The sequence below is a fragment of the Bombyx mandarina genome, chromosome 25, assembly GCF_030267445.1.
Source record: "Bombyx mandarina strain Sakado chromosome 25, ASM3026744v2".
NCBI lineage: Eukaryota > Metazoa > Arthropoda > Insecta > Lepidoptera > Bombycidae > Bombyx > Bombyx mandarina.
In genome coordinates, this window is record NC_143231.1 from 6,488,781 (window position 1) to 6,509,534 (window position 20,754).

The 20,754-nt window shown below is 34.7% G+C and overlaps 1 protein-coding gene across 1 annotated transcript in view; it reads right to left on the reverse strand.

Moving 5' to 3' along the window:
* Positions 1 to 20,754, reverse strand: part of LOC114247829 (cell adhesion molecule Dscam2) — a 78,681-nt gene that overhangs the window by 16,615 nt on the left and 41,312 nt on the right. The window contains exons 8-23 of the mRNA XM_089738360.1: positions 17,943 to 18,031; positions 6,820 to 6,894; positions 6,250 to 6,394; positions 4,766 to 4,941; positions 3,929 to 4,019; positions 2,955 to 3,105; positions 2,714 to 2,878; positions 2,499 to 2,634; positions 2,292 to 2,411; positions 2,054 to 2,218; positions 1,839 to 1,983; positions 1,580 to 1,728; positions 1,300 to 1,510; positions 1,019 to 1,214; positions 775 to 938; positions 611 to 693 (exon numbers count right to left, since the gene is read on the reverse strand). Coding sequence (XP_089594486.1) covers positions 611 to 693; positions 775 to 938; positions 1,019 to 1,214; positions 1,300 to 1,510; positions 1,580 to 1,728; positions 1,839 to 1,983; positions 2,054 to 2,218; positions 2,292 to 2,411; positions 2,499 to 2,634; positions 2,714 to 2,878; positions 2,955 to 3,105; positions 3,929 to 4,019; positions 4,766 to 4,941; positions 6,250 to 6,394; positions 6,820 to 6,894; positions 17,943 to 18,031 — 2,261 coding nt within the window. The remainder of the gene's footprint in view (positions 1 to 610; positions 694 to 774; positions 939 to 1,018; positions 1,215 to 1,299; positions 1,511 to 1,579; positions 1,729 to 1,838; positions 1,984 to 2,053; positions 2,219 to 2,291; positions 2,412 to 2,498; positions 2,635 to 2,713; positions 2,879 to 2,954; positions 3,106 to 3,928; positions 4,020 to 4,765; positions 4,942 to 6,249; positions 6,395 to 6,819; positions 6,895 to 17,942; positions 18,032 to 20,754) is intronic.

The window sequence follows — 20,754 nt, forward strand, 5'->3', positions numbered from 1 at the left end:
TAACCTCATATTAGATTCCCTAGCGCTTGTGACGTACAGCTCGAACTAGAAACTAGAAACAACAGAAATTTAAGGGTAATTTTACTAACCTATACCGCCGTATTTGAATGTATGCTATGTTGTGTATGTTTGTGTGAATAGACATGTCACATGGCTAAGGAAACACCGTGGAGGGGAGTTCATCTCAAAATCAGATGGGACGTGGCAAAAAAAGCCCTTTGGAAACAAACGCCCGTTGCTTTTTTTGTCCCGAAAGTATCGCTATACTCTGCTTCGATGGTGAGTAATGCGATGGTAAAAAGAAATGTCGGGATCATCTCAAACAATTACTCAGAACACTCCCCATTAACATACAGTACAAAATAAAGAGAAACCGAAGTTCCTTCGTAGACCCAGTGATTGTTTAAGACGACTGACCTGGGTCGAAAATGTATTTCCAGGTGGCCACGATTAGAGAGCTATCATGCAGCGCCGCTTTCTCGAAGAGATATCAAGCTGATAGTACTCCATGAGAGGTCATACTTGTGGTTTAATGGCCATTCAAATGTCGCATGTTCGAATTTCTACAATTATAACATAGCACGATTCAAGAAGTTAAATTTAATCTTACCGTTTTCTTGCGTTAGAGTATTAACTGGCGCCGATGCTGGACCGGCTCCAGCACTGTTAAAAGCTCGTACACTAACAGAATACCTGCAACATTAATATCTGTAAATGCCTGGGATATCAAAAAATATAATAATAAAACATTTGAATCAATATTATAAAACAAACCGTGTATAGTGCTCAAGACCCTCTATAATATATTTTGTAACCTGTCCTCGAACAGTGGCAAACTCCATGCCCACAGCACCACCCGATAATGAGCCATCAGCTGATGCCCACCACCATACAGTGTATCCTAATAATTCTCCATTCCACGAAGAAGCAGGTGGCGCCTTAAAATAAATAATCATCCATATATCCAATTCGGAATGTAGAAATAAATAACATCAGCTTTGTATAATGCTTCTAGTACCTGCCAACTCAATTCAATAGTAGAAGGTCTAGGAGTAGACGCACGCAAATTAATCGGAGTCCGTGATGGAGGCTCATGTAAAGTCAACGCAAGTAAGGCTCGCGTATGTGCTGAAGCAAACTGCGCTGTAACAGTACGCGCTCTAACCAAATAAGGTGTAGCTGGTTCCAACCCATTTATCGTCGCGCTTTCGGTCCTAAATACAAATTTTAATTCAAATTAATTATAATTATCCGACAATTTACTTTATATTAGCCATCCCATTTCGAGGCCATACTTACTCAGAGTAGGAATTACCGCTTTGCACAGATACTGTAACATTATGGGTCTCGGCATCTCTCCATAGATCCGAACTTGTGGAATCATGTTTTCTATACTGAACGACGTAGCCCAAAACTGGAGAATTTCCATCGTACGGTTTTCTCCATTGCAACCGAACAGAGCGTGAAGTTGTATCCAAAACTCGGAAATTAGATGGCGGTTCTGGTGGTTCTAGTAATATATTGTATTAAATAAGTTGTAGTTAAACTTTTAACACACAAAGCTGAAATCATAAATTACCTTGAACGGCGAGATGCACAAAATGATCCGATCTACCGAAAGGATTGGAAGCTTGGCATCGATACACTCCAGAATCTCTACGATCAGCTCTCTCTATAACTAATTCACTTCTCAATCCCTCAGTGCTCCTTGTTTCTGAAATACTCATTCTGAAAAAGTTAAAATTAATTTGAAACATTTGGTTATACGAGTATATAGTAGTAAAGCTTAATTACAATATCATCGATCTAAACAAATCAGACGCAATTCTTTCTACTACCTGTAGTCTGAGTTCGGTAGAGCTCTTCCGGAATGACTCCACGCCGTAGACAGGGGGCTATCTCCACGAGCTACGCATGCTAACCTCACCGTCTCACCAAGCTTCGCCGTAACGTTGATTGACTGAATTTCAAATCTTGCTGGCTCTATGATGAAAATGGTGTTTAAGTTTTGAAATAAACAAATTAGAATCACCTTAGACGTTAACAGACTTACCGTTAACATGTATATTAAGAGTTTTAGATAAAGGTGGAGCGACACCATTGTCAGCCCTGCAACGATACTTTCCAGAATGTTCCGCTCGCGCTGATTCTAATCTCAAAGATCCATTTGTCAAAACGACGGGGTCCGATACTCCACCTAATGAAGTTTCGGTACTACCTAAAATTCATAAATAAAATTTACAGCTCATATCAAACTTAGGAATCATTTTGGTTTGAAAATTTAAATTTACCCGAAAATTTAGTCCAGTATATATTTGGAGGTGGATGGCCACGTGCTTCACAACTAACGGTCAGCGATCCGTTTAATAGCACTGCAGCATCTGATGGTTCAATTTGCCAATACGGGGGTACTGGTGGGAAAAAAAACACGGATTTAGAAAAGAGGGTAACCCCCTATCTATATCCCTATCTATAAAAAATACATAAATCCACAATACCTTTGATAGCTAATTCCACAGAGACATTAGCTTTTCCAGCTGTATTCGTGACTACACAAGTGTAAGTACCACTGTGTGCAGCAGTCAAACTCTTGAATAGGAGCATACTGAAAAATTCTGCTCCTCTTTCATCTACCTACAATAATAATTGCCAAATTATTTAAAAAAGATCGCTAACCTTCTTCCGGACTATTTGGTTGTATTTCGAGATTTACCTGAAGTGCACTTGAAATTGGGATTTGATCTTTTAACCAGGAAAAATAAACGGGCATATCTCCAGATGTAACCGTGCAAGTTAGTTGAGCTCTATCTCCCGATCTAAGTCCCGGCGGAAACACAATTGGCGATAATACCGGCGGCGATACCACTGTTATTTGTACCTAGAAACAGAAAAGCATAGCGTGCCTAATTTTTTTTCAAATTTGAAATACCCTAATTTCATTTAAACTTATTTACCTCCCGCCTAGCCAGCTCTCCACCAGGAGTAAGAACTGAACAAACCCAGCTTCCTTTATCTCTATTCCAATCAACGTTTGTTATCGTCAACTGGCCATCTGACTGCTGGTACCGTGGATCTATGCCGGCGCCTCCCTCCCATTTCACTGAACTTCAAATAAAATTGATTATCTTTCACAGAATCATTTGAATTCAAAAGGCAAATACTGTGTAGTTAATTTTCTTTAATGTCCAAGACCCGAAACTATACAGCAGCTGCCACATATTCTATGGATAATCATTATACTAATCTGAATAGCCAGGGAGCGTCGAATGACTTCGTGCCTGGTTTGCTAATATAAACATTTCATGTATTTTGTATCAAGGCTGTGCGTTCTTAGTGATTTTTTTATGGACTCGAAGAAAACTTCTCATCTCATCTAAGTTGTTGAATGAAATAGATATCGACGTAGAAAATATTACTATCACGCCAAACTTAAAAAAATATGGAAATATTTTTTTATATCTATACATATAAATAAAATTGGAGCGTCTGTATGTAATATTGAAATAGCTGCTTTTTATTAAATGCATATGAATAATATATACACAGTAAAATATCATTTTTTACAATTTTTGTCTGTCTGTCTCTCTGTTTGTTCCGGCTTATCTCTGGAATTTCTGGGCCGATTTTGACGGGACCTCCACTGATAGGTAGCTGATGATATAAGGAGTAACTTAGACTACTTTTTTTAGAATAGCTTCGCTCCGCGGAGTCGCCCGCGTTACGATAATAACCGCGAGTAACATCGCGGTACTCAGCTAGTTTTAAATAAATAATTACTTCGGCCACATGATTGTTTAGTGAGAACAGTATGACCGAGATATACCTCAATAAATTTTGGGATGGTAATAAGATTACGACAAAACAAATATTCTGTAAATGGAAATAAATAGATACTTTATAAACAATGAATCCTCACTAAAAGACTTACTCTATAGGGAATCCGTAATAGGGACACCAAATGGTTACTTCAGTTCCGGCGACGGCCTTCACGGGATTCATAGCTCGGATGTAGGGGGGACCTATGCAAATCACATAACAATATTTGTGAAGCAATCATCCCATCTTAATGCTTATTTAGATAGGACGTGCAGATAAACAGACATTTTCATATTCGATTATTAACGTCTGTAACAATGTTGTTGCTCAAATTTTATTTATTTTCATAAATCGAGAACTCGATCCGCCTGGCGTTGAAACTATACTGAGACCTTAGAACTTACATCTCAAGGTGGGTGGCGGCATTTACTTTGTAAATGTCTATGGGCTCTGGTAACCGCTTAGCATCAGGTGGGCCGTGAGCTCGTCCACCCATCTAAGCAATAAAAAAAATATACTAATATTATAAAGCTGAAGAATTTTGTTTCTACGAATAAATACTTATTATTTATTCGTAGTTTTGTTTGTTTAAACGCGCTAATCTCAGGAACTACTGGTCCGATTTGAAAAATTATTTATGTGTTAGATAGCCCATTTATTGAGGAATATGTATTATATATGTATAATAAAGAATGTTTAAAAAAATAGGGGTTTAAATAGTTCTTAATATTCTATAATTCAAAAATATTTTCACTTTCTACGTAAATGAAGTGGGGATAAAATTTAGCGCTATGCCAAAGTAACTATTCCGCGCGGACGGAGTCGCGAGCAAAAGCTAGTAAATAAATAAAAAGAGTATACAAAATACATATTCCAAAAATTCTAGTAAACAAATAATTCTATAAAGAACTGGATAAATAAATTAAATAGTTAGCTAACTAGTTCTTACCGTAAACGTTCAATCTCGCTGCGTGAGCGACACTTCCGTGATTATTGGTGGCGCGACATTCGTATCTCCCGCCGTGCTCAACCCTGGCACTGCTCAGAGACAAAGTGGAAAGCACGTAGTTGTTACTGGGACCTAAACTAGACGGCCCAGATTCTCTGCCTTCAGTTATTGACGCTCTATACAAAAACAATACAATTTCCAATGAGCTAGTTATCTATACGTTATTCTTTTATATGACCCTCTTCAGCCGATATTAAGTGATTATCGAAGATATTGAACGTGAATACCAAAAGTGGACAGCACGTAGTTGTTACTAGTACCTAAACTAGACGGCCCAGATTCTCTGCCTTCAGTTATTGATGCTCTAAACAAAAACAATACAATTTCCAATGAGCTAGTTATCTATACGTTATTCTTTTACGTGACCCTCTTCAGCCGATATTAAGTGATTATCGAAGATATTGAACGTGAATACCACCTTGGATTCTGCAAAATATATCCCAAGCTAAATACGTCTCACTGAAATGATTAGTAAAAGTAAATTGGTATATAGCGAATATAACCACATGACCTAGGGCGGTCAAAATTTTCGACACACTTCATAGTTCCGAATATTTTGAATAAATAAATAGTGGATAATAGTTATCTTATACCTTTAAACGAGAAATTCTTGTATATTAATATATATATATATATATCATCTGAACCTCGGAAACGGCTACAACGATTTTCATAAAATTTAGTATACAGGGGATTTCGTGGGCGATAAATCGATCTAGCTACGATTTATTTTCAGAAAATGTTGTTTTATTCGTGTTTTCAATAATCAACTCTTCCCGACATCTATTGGCGAATAATAATAATATTTTTCTTATTATGGGGGCAACTAACCGCTTTAAAGACACAAGATAGCGTTATCAAAAAAAAACGAGCAAAGCTCGGTCATCATCTACTAGTTCAATAATCGATATCGTATGTTTATTTGTGCCGTTAATGATTTATATGTTATTTATTATATTTTATTGAACATCACTCAAAATCGACCAATTTTAGAGTTAAGGAGTTGGGATTGTACTAGATAGTTAGTTGAAAAAACGCGTGCCGGATGTAAGACGAATGAATGATAGGCTGATGCTAGTGAAATTTAGTGCTAGTTATAAGTGCATATGCCCCACAATTTGGATGTGATAGAAGTATGAAAGAGAAGTTTTAAAATGTTATTGAAATAACTATGTGACGACATTACTATGTGACTAATTTAGTGTAAGGTTTATGATCAACTGATCGTTTGTTTTGGCCCTAAACAAGGACACTCGTGTTAAGTTCAAGGAAATGCAAAAAATTGCCGTTGTAGTTTTCAAAAATATTATTATATAATATTTTACCGTTCTCTATATATAAAAAATTACAAAAACTATTTCGGAAAAAGTGGAATTGAGATCTTGCACTAGTAAAAAAAATTTTTTTTTTTCTTGTATACTCACCCGTGATGTGATGGTATCGCCTGACCGTCCACTGTCCACTTGAACCTTGGGGGAGGCTCGCCTACTGCCGAGCATTTTAAAGCCACCTGCGCTCCAGGCTGTACCGCTTGCTCAATAAACGTATACACCAGCTCGGGACGAGAATCTGCATAAATCATTCAACTAAGAAAAAACTCTACAAAAAAAAGATGTGTGGTATCGTGGGACACCGGATAGGAACGAAGTTCTTTATTGTAACAATATTAATTGTAAGTTCTATTCGAGGTATAAAGAAAATAATAATTATTCGGCTTTACATTTTTTTATGGTTTTTTTATTGATAAAAAAAAACTACTTTACAAAATTATCAACTTTATTTTATTCACAATGATTTATAAAAAATATATAATAAAAATACTATGTTATGTTTTGTACGTTATTACAAAGTTAAGTCGTACACTGTGCGCATTACTAATAAAAATCTTACGTTACGGACGTTTTTTCCCGGTTAGGGTATCCCTACGCATCGTCCCATAAAGAACTTCGTTCCAAAAAACCTAAATATTCCCATAATAACAATAACAAGCTCACCTGAAGAACGTTTTAAGCGTTTTCGTTTGAACGGGAGCACATTGCCCGTTTTCCTCACTAACGAGCATCGTGTTACTGAAAATATAACTAGGTGAGTTAGTGAAATAAAACTACCCGGCTTGTGTTCGCCAGCGAGAAGTCTTCGACGTTCGAATAACAAAATTTTGCTTGAATTTAAGTAACCAACTATTAGTATCAAATTTGATAGTTTTTTATTTTATTGCATAATAAGTGGACGAGCTAACAGCCCACGTGTTGTTAATTATTTACTGGAGCCCATAGACATCTACAACGTAAATGCGCCACCCACCTTGAGATATAATTTCTAATGTCTCAGTATAGTTACAATGGCTGCCCCACCCTTCAAACCGAAACACATTACTGCTTCACGGCAGAAATAGGTGGGGTGGTGGTACTTACCCGCGCGGACTCACAAGAGATCCTACCACCAGTAAACAGACAGAAATTTCAACGCAATTTTCGTAAAAAGGGATACAAAGTTTTTGCTTCACGTATTAATATATAGATGACTGAACTATGCTTTAGGACTGCAGAAATGTATTACTGAAAGAAAAATTCACTCCACCTCGCCTTTTACTGTCCAAGTTCGTTCAGAATTTACAACGCAGTAAATCGTAAAAAAAATAACAAAAAATTTACAACCGTGTAGAGGCCCGAATTGGTGAGGTAAACCGACACTCCGATAGCTGAGCCTTATCTTTCCTCATAAACAAGGGATGCTGGCTTCGTTACAGATCGCTTTAGCTACATGCATACATTCGCGCATAAATTTTGAAAGTTGAACCTCAGCCCTGAGTGCCCTTAGACTCGGAGGGCGACCGCTCAGAAGCCTTTTGAAGTTTATAAAGTCTTTGTAATTGTTCCTTTTTGAAGTGAAAACTTCTTTAGAATCGTTGTGATTTCAAACCGGATGCAACGGAAAAAACGACAGGTAAGAGACACAAATACAAAAATGTGTAGGATTAAGCCAGCAAAGAATGAGACAGAAATATACATACTATTTAATACAGCGCCATCTCTGAGATTTTTTAATACTAACGTGTGTATGAAAGCTCTTGTAGTGAATTTTAATTTAGGATTATACGTGAAATTAAAATATCAATTCACAGAGGGCGCTACCTTACAATTATTTACTAATGACAAAATTTTACATATACTTAAGACGTTTAGGATAATTGTATTTTAATTTTGGAAGGTTTCACTTCTACCACGTGTGAATTGCACACATGTATTTTTTTTTTATTAATTGACGAGTGAAAGACGCTCACATGCTGTTAATTAATCTGTTACTGGAGCACATAAATATCACCAATTAGTGCCGACATAACGGCTGCCACATCCTTCAAACTGGAAGGTATTAGTGCTTCGCTGCACAAATGGATAGGGTGGAGTTACCTACCAGTGCGGGCTCACAAGACGCTCAGCAGAGAAGACCTTGATTTTATGTACAAGTTTTTTTTTATTGCTTAGATGGGACGAGCTCACAGCCCACCTGGTATTAAGTGGTTACTGGAGCCCATAGACATCTACAACGTAAATGCGCCACCCACCTTGAAACATAAGTTCTAAGGTCTCAGGTATAGTTACAATTTATGACCTGACAATTGACAATGACAATTTATGAGCTTAATAACGAAATTGAAAATTCATTATTATTAAGTAATATTTATTGGCATCGTATCCAGACGCGAATACTACTCTTAATGGAAATTGGTCAACGCCCCTCATAGACACCAGTAATATGCCATAGCACAGTCAACAGGGGCATTGGGACTTAAGCCTCGCTTACCAGATATCACTAAGGCAATAAGATGCTATGTTTATAAATACGTTATAAGATTAGTAAAGAATCTATAAATACACTGGTTGGTCTGTATGCCGTTTAATTACCAATAGCCTCGAAGGGCTCTTCTACTTTTGAAGTCATCGTGGTCTAAGGGATAAGACGTCCGGTGCATTCGTGTTGAAGCGATGCACCAGTGTTCGAATCCCGCAGGCGGGTACCAATTTTTCTAATGAAATACGTACTCCACAAATGTTCACGATTGACTTCCACGGTGAAGGAATAACATCGTGTAATAAAAATCAAACCCGCAAAATTATAATTTGCATAATTACTGGTGGTAGGACCTCTTATGAGTTCGCATGGGTAGGTACCACCACCCTAATTATTTCTGCCGTGAAGCAGTAATGTGTTTCGGTTTGAAAGGTTGGGCAGCCGTTGTAACTATACTGAGACCTTAGAACTCATATCTCAAGGTGGGTGGCGGCATGTACGTTGTAGATGTCTATGGGCTCCGTAACCACTTAACACCAGGTGTGCCGTAAGCTCGTCCACCCACCTAAGCAGTAAAAAAATAAAAACTTTCGCTGAATGAAAGGCCTAGTCACCATTCGCCGTCACTATGGCTAATTGTATGTAAAACATCGATTTCTTGACACTATTCACGCGCCATCTAGTGTCCGTAAATGGTAAAGACATAAACCATCGCTTGAGGGATGTGACAACTAGAACTGTTTCATCACAATCTGATCAACGGTCGAAATGATCAGTTCAGTAACGCTAAGAGGACAAACATTAACCTTTATTTAATTATACATGTATAACCAAACTGTAGCATAAATGAAACCTTTGGAATTTCAATACAGCGCCTGAGCGCCATCGATTAGATACACCGCCATTTGTTAAAAACTTTCAAAGATAATAAAAAATCCTTTGTCACGTTATTATATAATCGATTTCGATTATCTCTCAAGTCGGTCTAAGCTACACGCAGCTTGCGAAGTTTCATTAAAATCGGCTCGTTATTCCAAAGGTCATCGGGTATAAACAACGTGACATAAAGCAAAACCAATTGAAACGATTGAATGACGAGAAATGTCGTTTTTCAATCGTTCGTTTCGTCTTCTCGGCAAATGATTTTCTTTTATTGTTTAATAGCAATTGATTAGCTTTATCTTAGCTTGGAATTAGATTTTGTTTTATTTAGTTTTTTACAATTCAATATGTAAAAAATAAAAGAGAAAAATACATAAAACAAACCGCAATCTCGATATTTTAGTGAATATGGTCGAATTACGAACACTGGACGCCACTAGTGTTAAGAAACGCACGGTGATGATGATGAGATCGCCTCGAATGACAGCACACAGATTTGTTAGTCGTTACTAATTATTGCATTTACTTTAAAATAAATTGGTTATACCATAAGCAAAATACATTGTCCTTTTAATGTCTCACTGAGTAGACATTTGTGTCTGAAAAACGATGAAATTGACGAAAGAGAAGAACTATTAGTAAAATATATTATCTTTTTTATAACGAATTGTACGGAATGACAATGCTTAGTGACATATTTGAAGAATTAGAAATACATGTGAGTGAGTAATTTAAGTTTTTGTTTCCCATAGTACTACATAACAAAATCTTATTTTGAAGCCAGATGACCGTGTGTCGATTACTTCCTTGGAACCTAGTGTGTGAGAAATCAAAAATATAATCTGGCACCTAAGCTATTTAGAAATTCAATCCTTTTTTGTTTGTGATCTGTCAAACAATATAAGGCACCTTTTTAATTACGGTTTTTTTTACGATACTAAAGAAATAAACCCGGCAGCATGCCTATTATGAACCAAACCGCACAATAACGTTTTGGCACGGCAAACCTGATTTTAAGCTATGGAGCCAAACGAGTCATTTAAACATGCAAATTACATTTACACATTTGGCCGATGTCAAAGTTAAAAACAAATAGGTAATATTCACGAAGTGGCTGTATTGGCCTGTGAAAAAATCGTCCACCGCTAAACCCCGCATCACCGCTAAACCCCGCATCACCAAATACTCCTATCAAAGATGGATGCTGATATGCGAAATATCGAACCAAACAATTCCGTTGAAACGATTCAATTCAAAGTTTCATTTCTATAACAATGCAAAATGAACTTTACACACAAGATATCAATACAGATAATAATTATGTATACCGCAATCAGCGTAAAATCACGTGGTAAACTATTTTATGAATGTCAACACCGCACACTGACAATCGTTTAAATATAGGAATTCAGTAAAAGAAACGCATATTAATATATTAACTTTAATTTAATTTATATTAAAATAAAGTGATATCACACTTAAGTAGTGTTCTCGGATTACTTCAATACTTATTTTATTGTTAATTCATTGTTAATATGCTAAAATTATTGTGTTTGTAAGTAGGTAATTCATTATAACTGCTTTAAAGGTTAAGTCACGCAGCACCATTTTAATATTTCCGACGCTTCGAATCAATAATATGTACTTTGGCTATGCAAACATACGTTGTCAGCCTAGATTAGCACCACCCCAATTTCTTCCGCTAGCTATCCTAAGTTACTAAGATAGTCACAGGAACGTCCTCTGAGTATTATACCACCATACTGCAATCGCAAAAATTCCTCACAGGTAGGGCATATTGTAAATCCACAAAGGTATGAACCACCTTACACTAGTTGGGCCGTAAAACCGTTCACCTAACTATGCTAAAAAAAACATACCCCGATACTAATAACCTCTGTACTAATAGAATCTTATAAAGAACCGAAATGCTACGCTCGAAATTTGTCTTATACCAATGGTAATACGTATAAATAATTCACTGTTTCGGCTATCGCATATTGCACGTTATATGTATATACCTAGCATATCCATTCAGTAGGATAGCTAACATTACTATGCGGCGCACACGGTGTGCACATAAAAAATTCGGTGGTCCAGTCGTCCATGTTTGTAGGTCACCGAACGCTTCTGTGTACCGTATCCTGACGAATCACACAAATTTCGGGGGCGCTGGCTTTAACTCGGCTATCCGTGTAACTATTGATTTAGTTTTAGCACAGGACTGCCGTTATACATTTATTACTTCAAATCAACTTTTTCTAGTTTATAGATAAGAGCTAAGGCATTAATTAGTACTCCATTCATGAATTAAGAAAAAATACTATCGTCGTTTAATGGGAAGCTAGTAGAAATTTCAAGGGTTAATTGCCAGACTATGTAATTAACCAGAGTTAAAGTTAAACTTTAACTCTTTTTTAATGTATATTTTGTATGCTTAGAAAATTTACACCATTATATATGCATATTTAGTTCGATATGATATGTGCATACATCGTGAGTCGAGAACAATTAATTTCTCGTAGCTATGCATATCTATGACTACATTCAATTAAAAAGTGTTTATTCTGTCAAAATAAACTCCAATAACTTTAGGTTACAATTTTTTTTAATATTTGATAGAAAGTGTACGGAATGCGTCGATGTTTATGTAAAACAATATGTATGTAAAATGGGTCGATAAACTAACAAAAATACTAAAAAAAAACTATTGATTTAAACCAGAAGGCAAAAATGCTGAGATTTATTGAAACGATTTTAATAGCGCATAATGAACATTCCTAAATTGTTTTTTTATCAATTAATGAATAATAATAATGAAGATATTTTCTGAAACCTGAAACTATTATTTGCTCGAGAATTTTTATAATACTTTACGTTTGGTGTTGACTGATGAGCAGCCTATAATGATATTGTTCTTCTTTCTTGAAATATTTCAACACAATTAAAACTACTTTCACGGTTTAATCTTACCTTTTTTATTGTCATTAAATTACTTCCAACGTTTGGAATATTTTACAGTTTTCATGGTCACGGACGACTGAAAATTTCGAGATTTATTCGTAAAAGTAATTTGATTATGTCTCTGATTCGTGAGAAACAATGAAAGCGCTATAATGAAACAATTCGTTATGACGTAGGCCACAAACAAATGATCATCAAAATTGCGCACATACCATAACATTCGAAATTGATAATTATGAATTTCCAAATTAAACTGAATTATTTCAAAATATTTTTCCAATAAACAAATCAAGAATCAAATCAAGTGGACGGTTTATTTGAAATACAAATCCCTATCTATAGTCTGAATAACATTTGAAAATAAACTTAAACAATTTGATTTTATAAGAGAACGAATTCGTTAACAAAAGATTGGGCGTTTGTTTACTGAATAGAAAGAAGCTGCATAATTTTGTTGGTAAAAACAGTTTATGAATTCGCTGTTCAAGCTAATTAAATTTAGGTAGTATCGAATGAGCGATGCCATTTTAAGCACCGATGATTTTACGTGAAACTGAACATATAGGGACCGCAGCCACCTCTAATTACCTAATTACGTGTTATTTTGCCATCATTACTATGTTGTATTTCTATGGTAAGGTGTTAATCTCATTTTCCTATTCAATTCAATTCATTGCTTCATTGTAAAATGGGAATTCATTCATCGAGGTAAGCAAAACTAAAGGCACGATCAAATTGCCTTTCGCTAAATGTTCTGAGGGAAATAAATTCCCTGAATCAAGTAACAATATGAGTACATGACAAACTTTCTGAAATTTGTCCTTCATAAACATATATGATAAGTATTATTATCTTCAGTAAGTATTATCTTCAGAAGTCATAAATATAATTAAAACTATTTTTAAGGTTTAATTTCGTGTATTTTAGCTTTAGTTTGCTGATGTACAACACCGTAGTCGTCCGTGCCTACGAAAACTGTAAAGTTTACAAAACTTCGGAAATAATGTAACGACAATTAAAAATGCAAGATTAAACCGTAAAAATTATTTTATTTATCACATATTTAATAAGATCTTAAATAAATTAAATCAAAAGTAAGTCCGGCAAAAGGCATCATTTGGGAATGGAGATGCCGGACACCAAGACGTGACCCGTGGTCCTTTACGATAAGAATAAACTAATAAGAAATCTTCGCACCATTATCTTTTGAGCTCCGAGCAGACCTTATTTTTCTCTGTGAGCGAGTGCGGAATTTATGAGAGACCCCAGAGCAATAAAATACCTTGCGAGAAAATGAAAGAGCAAATCGCAATATATTTGTTTCTTGGTGGCTAGAAGGAAACCGTTACAGCCATCTGCGGGTGAGTATTTTTATGGAAGTGTTATATGAAATTCATTCATCATAGACCCAAAACAAGTTCACTTTACGATTCTCTACAAATTTTTATTACTTTTATACGACATTGGTGCGATTTTATAATCACAGTCATTTAACTGGCAACGAAAAAGAAAAATACAGATATACAGATTACATTAAACTTATATGAAAAATAAATGTTGAAGACGTGTTTATATTTGAAAAAGAGCTTTATAAGCTACCCTTCTTTATTTTATATTTCTTATCCATTCTGTTATATTACATCGTATTATCACGTAAGCTGAGGCACGAGACTTATCTCAAGAATAATAAAATAAAACTCATTTTCCATTAGAGCAACAGGTTGTATCAAATTCAATAAGAATTATATCTATTTAGAAACTTGAGCTTTTGTAGCGTGAATGTTTTATCATCCGAGATGAATTATCGGATGTTACTCTGTCTTTTCTTTGCGAAATGATAAATTGTTTGCTTAAGTTGCGAGATCCCTTTCAATACGGTACATTACTTATTTATTGTCGAAAACAATACGCTAAAGTGTTCATGAATTCATGTTGTGCTTACTAGTGCTTTTAGGTAACATCAACATTTATTTGATGAATTTCAGAAATTGATATAATACGCGTAATTTATTTTCTGCAAAGTCATTTATTCGGTTCGTCTATTTCGTTACATTAATTTACTAAGTGAACGTACTTAGTAATTACGTGCTCAGATAAATTGATTGTGGACTGCAACGGTTTAAATCACGGACTCGCCCATCTTGCCTGATCTAGAACATTCTAAATGCGTTTATGATCTCACTCGGAGTTTAGTAGTTTTCGGAACCGATAGATATCAAAATTTCAATCACTTACATGAAATCAAAGTTTCAATGTTATTACATAACGGTTGTCCTACCTTTTTTCCTGCTCACTTTTCAAACTGATAGTCCGAGAGCAGGTACCAATTTTTGGGTAGGTATTTGAGGCAAGCTGAAAACTTGTCACATACCTCTCCTATTATATTCCAACACGGAATTGCAGACCTGGCTGGTGAGTAGCGGGGCTAAATCAACCCCTACATTTTTTTAAATATTAATTTTTTTTCCCCAAAAATATATTTGAGGCAATACGCAATTTATATATGTTGCAGTGTAATACTTAATAAATACGAAAAAAAATAAGCCAGACAATTTAATCGGGGTTGTAACATTACAAGACGCGTGCAAAAATTTTTTGCAAAAAATTATAAAAAATGTTTTTGAGGCAGCTTGAAATTTTAATGGAGTGTTATTTATAGCTAAAAAATAAGATTCCCAAAAAGACAGATCATTTCGGTAGGGCTTTCTACCTGCCAGGTGATCTAACAAATGATGGATGGGTACGGGCCTTGTACTGCTATAGACAAGCTGTAGTGTGAGAGAGAGCGCATATCGACAGCTGTCTTCGTTCTTGCTTGCCGCGTTACTATTGGCTCTAGCGAGGCCACGTGACTTACAATAACCCATGAGGTTTCTAGTTAGAATTTCAGAGTCAAAAAATAAAAATTTCTGAATTTGTACTAAATACATTTTGCATAAAATGCTATAGACAAGCTGTAGTGTACCACTGAAGAAATATTATATTTTTATAAATCTAGTTTTGCGATTTTATATTTTAATCATTGGTTTTTTTAATACGTAACCCTTATTAATTTTAAGATGAAAAAGTTTTATATTTCCGTATAAATTTTGAGTTGGAATACTGTCAGAGAAAAAAAAAACAATTTTTAGTTTTGAATGTAGGGGCAACAGTATGAATTCTGTACAAAAAATTTTGGAACAAAAATTGTTGAAAAATTAATTTTTTTTTAAATTCTCTTCAAAAACTAAATATTTTTACGGAAATATCAAATATTTAAAATTCAGTACGTTTAAATTCGCATTAAAATTGGCAAAATAACTATTTTTTTAAGATAAAAAGGAATCACAAAAATATGTCCCTCTAACGTCCATAAATCAATACAATCACTTTTATGCAAAATGTATTTAGTACAAATTCAGAAATTTTTATTTTTTGACTCTGAAATTCTAACTAGAAACCTCATGGGTTATTGTAAGTCACGTGGCCTCGCTAGAGCCAATAGTAACGCGGCAAGCAAGAACGAAGACAGCTGTCGATATGCGCTCTCTCTCACACTACAGCTTGTCTATAGCAGTACAGGCCCGTACCCATCCATTATTTGTTTGATCACCTGGCAGGTAGAAAGCCCTACCGAAATGATCTGTCTTTTTGGGAATCTTATTTTTTAGCTATAAATAACACTCCATTAAAATTTCAAGCTGCCTCAAAAACATTATTTATAATTTTTTTCAAAAATTTTTTGCACGCGTCTGGTAATGTTACAACCCCGATTAAATTGTCTGGCTTATTTTTTTTCGTATTTATTAAGTATTACACTGCAACATATATAAATTGCGTATTGCCTCAAATATATTTTTGGGGAAAAAAAATTAATATTTTAAAAAATGTAGGGGTTGATTTAGCCCCGCTACTCACCAGCCAGGTCTGCAATTCCGTGTTGGAATATAATAGGAGAGGTATGTGACAAGTTTTCAGCTTGCCTCAAATACCTACCCAAAAATTGGTGCCAGCTCTCCTACTATGAAAGGTATTAATTACTGCGTCACGGCCGTATTGTCATAGCTACTACGCGAATACGCTGTAAAAATATTTTCGCGGGTTTTGTTTTCATTTTACGATGTTATTCTAAAGATTAAGATCAAGAATTATTAATGTTTGACAATTCTCTTATAATCAGTTTATTAAACGTTAGCTTATCATAAATCATACCAAATATTCTCAACTTACATTATAAAAAAATCACTGATTAGTAAAACATAACAATGTTCATAAAAAAATAAAGTCCCTTTAATGAAATCGGTATATTATTAACGTAGACTCAGTTTTTTCTTCGGTTTCCGCAAACCATAGACTTAATCGAACTATTGGTATTTACAAAAAAAGTATTGATTTTTTTAAACATTAAATGAAAATTCGACGGCAGTTAACACGATAATCAAATGCGATAATCGATAATCGCGATAATGCGATAATCGATAATAAGCACGGTAATCGATGAACAGAGTGACCACACATAACCACAAAAATTGTAAATCGTAACGTCGAAGCGTCGGAAATAATAAAATTTAAATAATAAACGCGAGCTCAACCCCTGGAAATAGTTTTAATAATGAAGACCACTTGTAACGATTTCGTAAAATAAGAAATTTGTTTGCGTAAAATCTAGTGGTAGGACCTCTTGTCGGTCTGCACGGGTAGGTACCACCGCCCCGCCTACTTCTGCCGTGAAGCAGTAACGCGTTTCGGTTTGAAGGGTGGGGCAGCCGTTGTAACTATACTGAGACCTTAGAACTGATATCTCAAGGTGTGTGGCGCATTTACGTTGTAGATGTCTAGGGGCTCCAGTAACCACTTAACACAAGGTGGGCTGTGAGCTCGTCCACACATATAAGCAATTAAAAAAAAAGTAGTCTTAAAATAAGAAAATTATCAGAGAGCATGAGAGCACTTCAAGCTCAGAGCTCATACATTTTATACCAGTAGGTACATCTCCTGCTTTTATAACTCTAATAAATCGAGAGCACATATCGGAGGTGAGGCGCGCACTCGGTTCTATAATTTAGTACTGAGATATGTGACGTTACAGATATTGCTGTGAATTTTAATTGTTTGAATTCGATAAGGATATTTCCAATGATCGCCGTCGAAAATAGAACTTTCAAACTCAAGGAATCAATCCGCATCATTCTCTTCGTTTACATAAATTAAATGGATTCCGATCATTTTATATTGTGCATTGAGATACAGCTGTTTTAATGTTCGATAAAATAATAATAATAATAATATGAATAAATGACGTCCAACTCTTAATTAAAAACATATTTTTTTTATTTTTTTATTGCTTAGGTGGGTGGACGAGCTCACAGCCCAACTGGTGTTAAGTGGTTACTGGAGCCCATAGACATCTACAACGTAGATGCGCCACCCACCTTGAGATATAAGTTCTAAGGTCTCAAGTATATTTGAAGCGAATCCGTTAATGTAGATTGAAACTTACCATTTCTCCGCCGGTGAACCAACAAGTGTTCTGTGTCAGAAACGTCGAATCTAAAAAGTATATTTTTCATTACTTTGAAAAGACGATTCCTGTAACAAATAAAATAATACGACTTAACTTAAATTCTAAGCTAGTTACAAAAGAAAAATAACACCACTTTTATGCCTCAATCTCGCGTTGTTAACTGTAATAATAATAATAATGCTTGGATAAAAAACTTTTTGATTTTAATTTGATTTAAAACCTCGTTTGAAGATGGACGCGCCATAGTTAATATACAATATCTCTCTGTCATAACATACACATCATATTAAGTGTACTAGTGGCCCCACAGTAGTCGAAATTCGACTATAATTAATTGGAATTGTAAGTTTGTACACTATTATGATTGTATTTTATACTTCTATAATCAGAAATTTCGCCAAGACTACACTATGAAAAATATTAACAAAGACAAACAATATTTAATCTCAATTTGACAACAGACGTCAAGAACAAAAGTTTGACAATAAATAGTATGCATACGTGTGTGCGTCAAATACATGTTATGTAAGTAGTGTGTGTAATGTTTTCTTTATTGATTTAATGTATCTTTTATGCATTATTTAAAAATTTTTTTAGCATTATGTACTTCTTCTCTATATTCTTTATAGGTATAGAAAATTTCATACTCCTCCGACCGCGCAATTTACGTAAAAAGGGATACAAAGTTTTTGCTTCACGTATTAATGTATAGATAATCTATGATACACATTGTGTATGTAATGACAGAGAGATAGATATGTACGTATAATTCAAGACCTTTTAAAACGTAAATTATAATCCAAATTGAAATGTGTATTTACTCTACTGAGCACTGAGAAAATCGTTCAATTTGTTAATTGTTTCAAATTAAAAGGTCGTCGTAATTTAGGAATATTTTATTTGATGTAACAGCCACATCGGAGTCTCGACCCACGGGAGCCCACCAATTACACCCCACGGATACTGAATAACGAACGAAATCATTTCCCTCGACCTCGCCTTTTGATCCAAAACATTTACTAATTGCTCCCATATAAGCACAAGTATATAATTTATTTTAATACATCAAAATCATATGAATGCGATGCCGAGAAATGTGCGTTATTACTCATACGAGGAACGTAATTGCGTTACGGCTTTAACTCGCGCAATAAAATTATTACGCTCTAATTTGATTACACAAATTTCATCTAGGGGGAAAATCGAGAAATTCATCAAGAAAATCAATATAATATTCGATTAAATAGACTTTTTTGAATACTGTTAGATTAAATGGAGCTTAGCTACTTTGTGTAATATGTTTTTATTTGACTTACAAATTTCAAGAACTTGTACCGCTTGTACAAGATAACGCAATTAATTAATGACGATTTGGAAATAGATCGAATACACGCCCAAATAATATCGTAATTATGGCATCGGAAAACGGATCAGAACTCACAAACATACCATTAATTTTTTTTAATAGGCATTGTTTTAAGACATAAAGACTTTAGAGACTTTATTTTGGATTTTGCCATACACTAATGTAAGACTTTATTTATTTAAGAATAAAGACCAAACACAAGTTGCAAGTATGAAGTTGTACTGAGACGTGCTTATAAAAAACGGGATGTACTCAATATTATTCCAAGCCGAATGTTGGAGTACTTAAAGCACATAATAATAAGTCCTAAGAAATATGAGCTCCTAAATAATACAAGATAAAGAACCAGAAAACAGAAGTGTAGGAAAAAGAAGACAATCGTACCCGTAAAACCAACATCAAAGATTTAGCAAAAGCATTCGTTCTTTGTTTAGAATTGTTGTTTGTAAAGTCCAAGTCGTTTTGATGATCCTCCACCGCTGACTTTCGTTAGTACACTTCACTTGAAGAAGAAAATAACGATCATGTCATATAGTGGTATAGTCTACACGACATCCAACAAAAGCATTGAATATTAAATGTTTAATGTAACAACTAAATATTCGAGAGATCGTGATCAAATTGAGTACGGTATGCGTTTATTCTAATTCATTATAATTTATGTTTCCGAAAAAATCACAAAGGGTTTGTGGTTTATGCATGCAGCAATTCCGGTAATGTTTTCACTCAAGCAAATAACATTGTAAGAATAATAATAAAAAAAATCAAATATTTATAGGTTAGTGGAAACATGACATATACCTACTAAGCCTTTACTCGAAAAATATGGAAACAGAGGCTTTTCCCTCTATCGCATAATATTGTTTTATTCAGGGGCTCTGGAAAATGTTCAAATCATATGTAATGGAAAGAAAACATTACGTTCGGAGTGAACTTTAGTGAGAGCCCACGCTACGTTAACATAAATGCTTAGGAGTTCACGAACTTCACATTAAATATAAATAAATAATAATAAAATATAATAATAGTATAATATATTTTGTAGACTAATAATACACAGAATTTCATTAGGAGTATTTGGATTCCTTTGTCTCTCTATTTTCCTTAATACGGAAACATATTACGTGCCGTGGCCTTGAAGAACACCCAATGCGTAAAGTATGTAGAACTGGGTAAGTCAAGTATCCCCCAGAGACAAAATGGGTGATAAGGGGGCTAAACAAAAGAAAGACTTTGCGAATCTTGGACTGATGATAGCCAGTACAGACATCGTTCGATAATTTAGACTAGAAGCCGAAAAATCACATTTGTGACGGAATCTACAGTAACAAATACCTTATCTTTCGATTTAAGAACCTCACATTTATATATTTGAAGAATAATAATAATAATAATAATAATTTCTCTTTTTTTTTTTCTCTC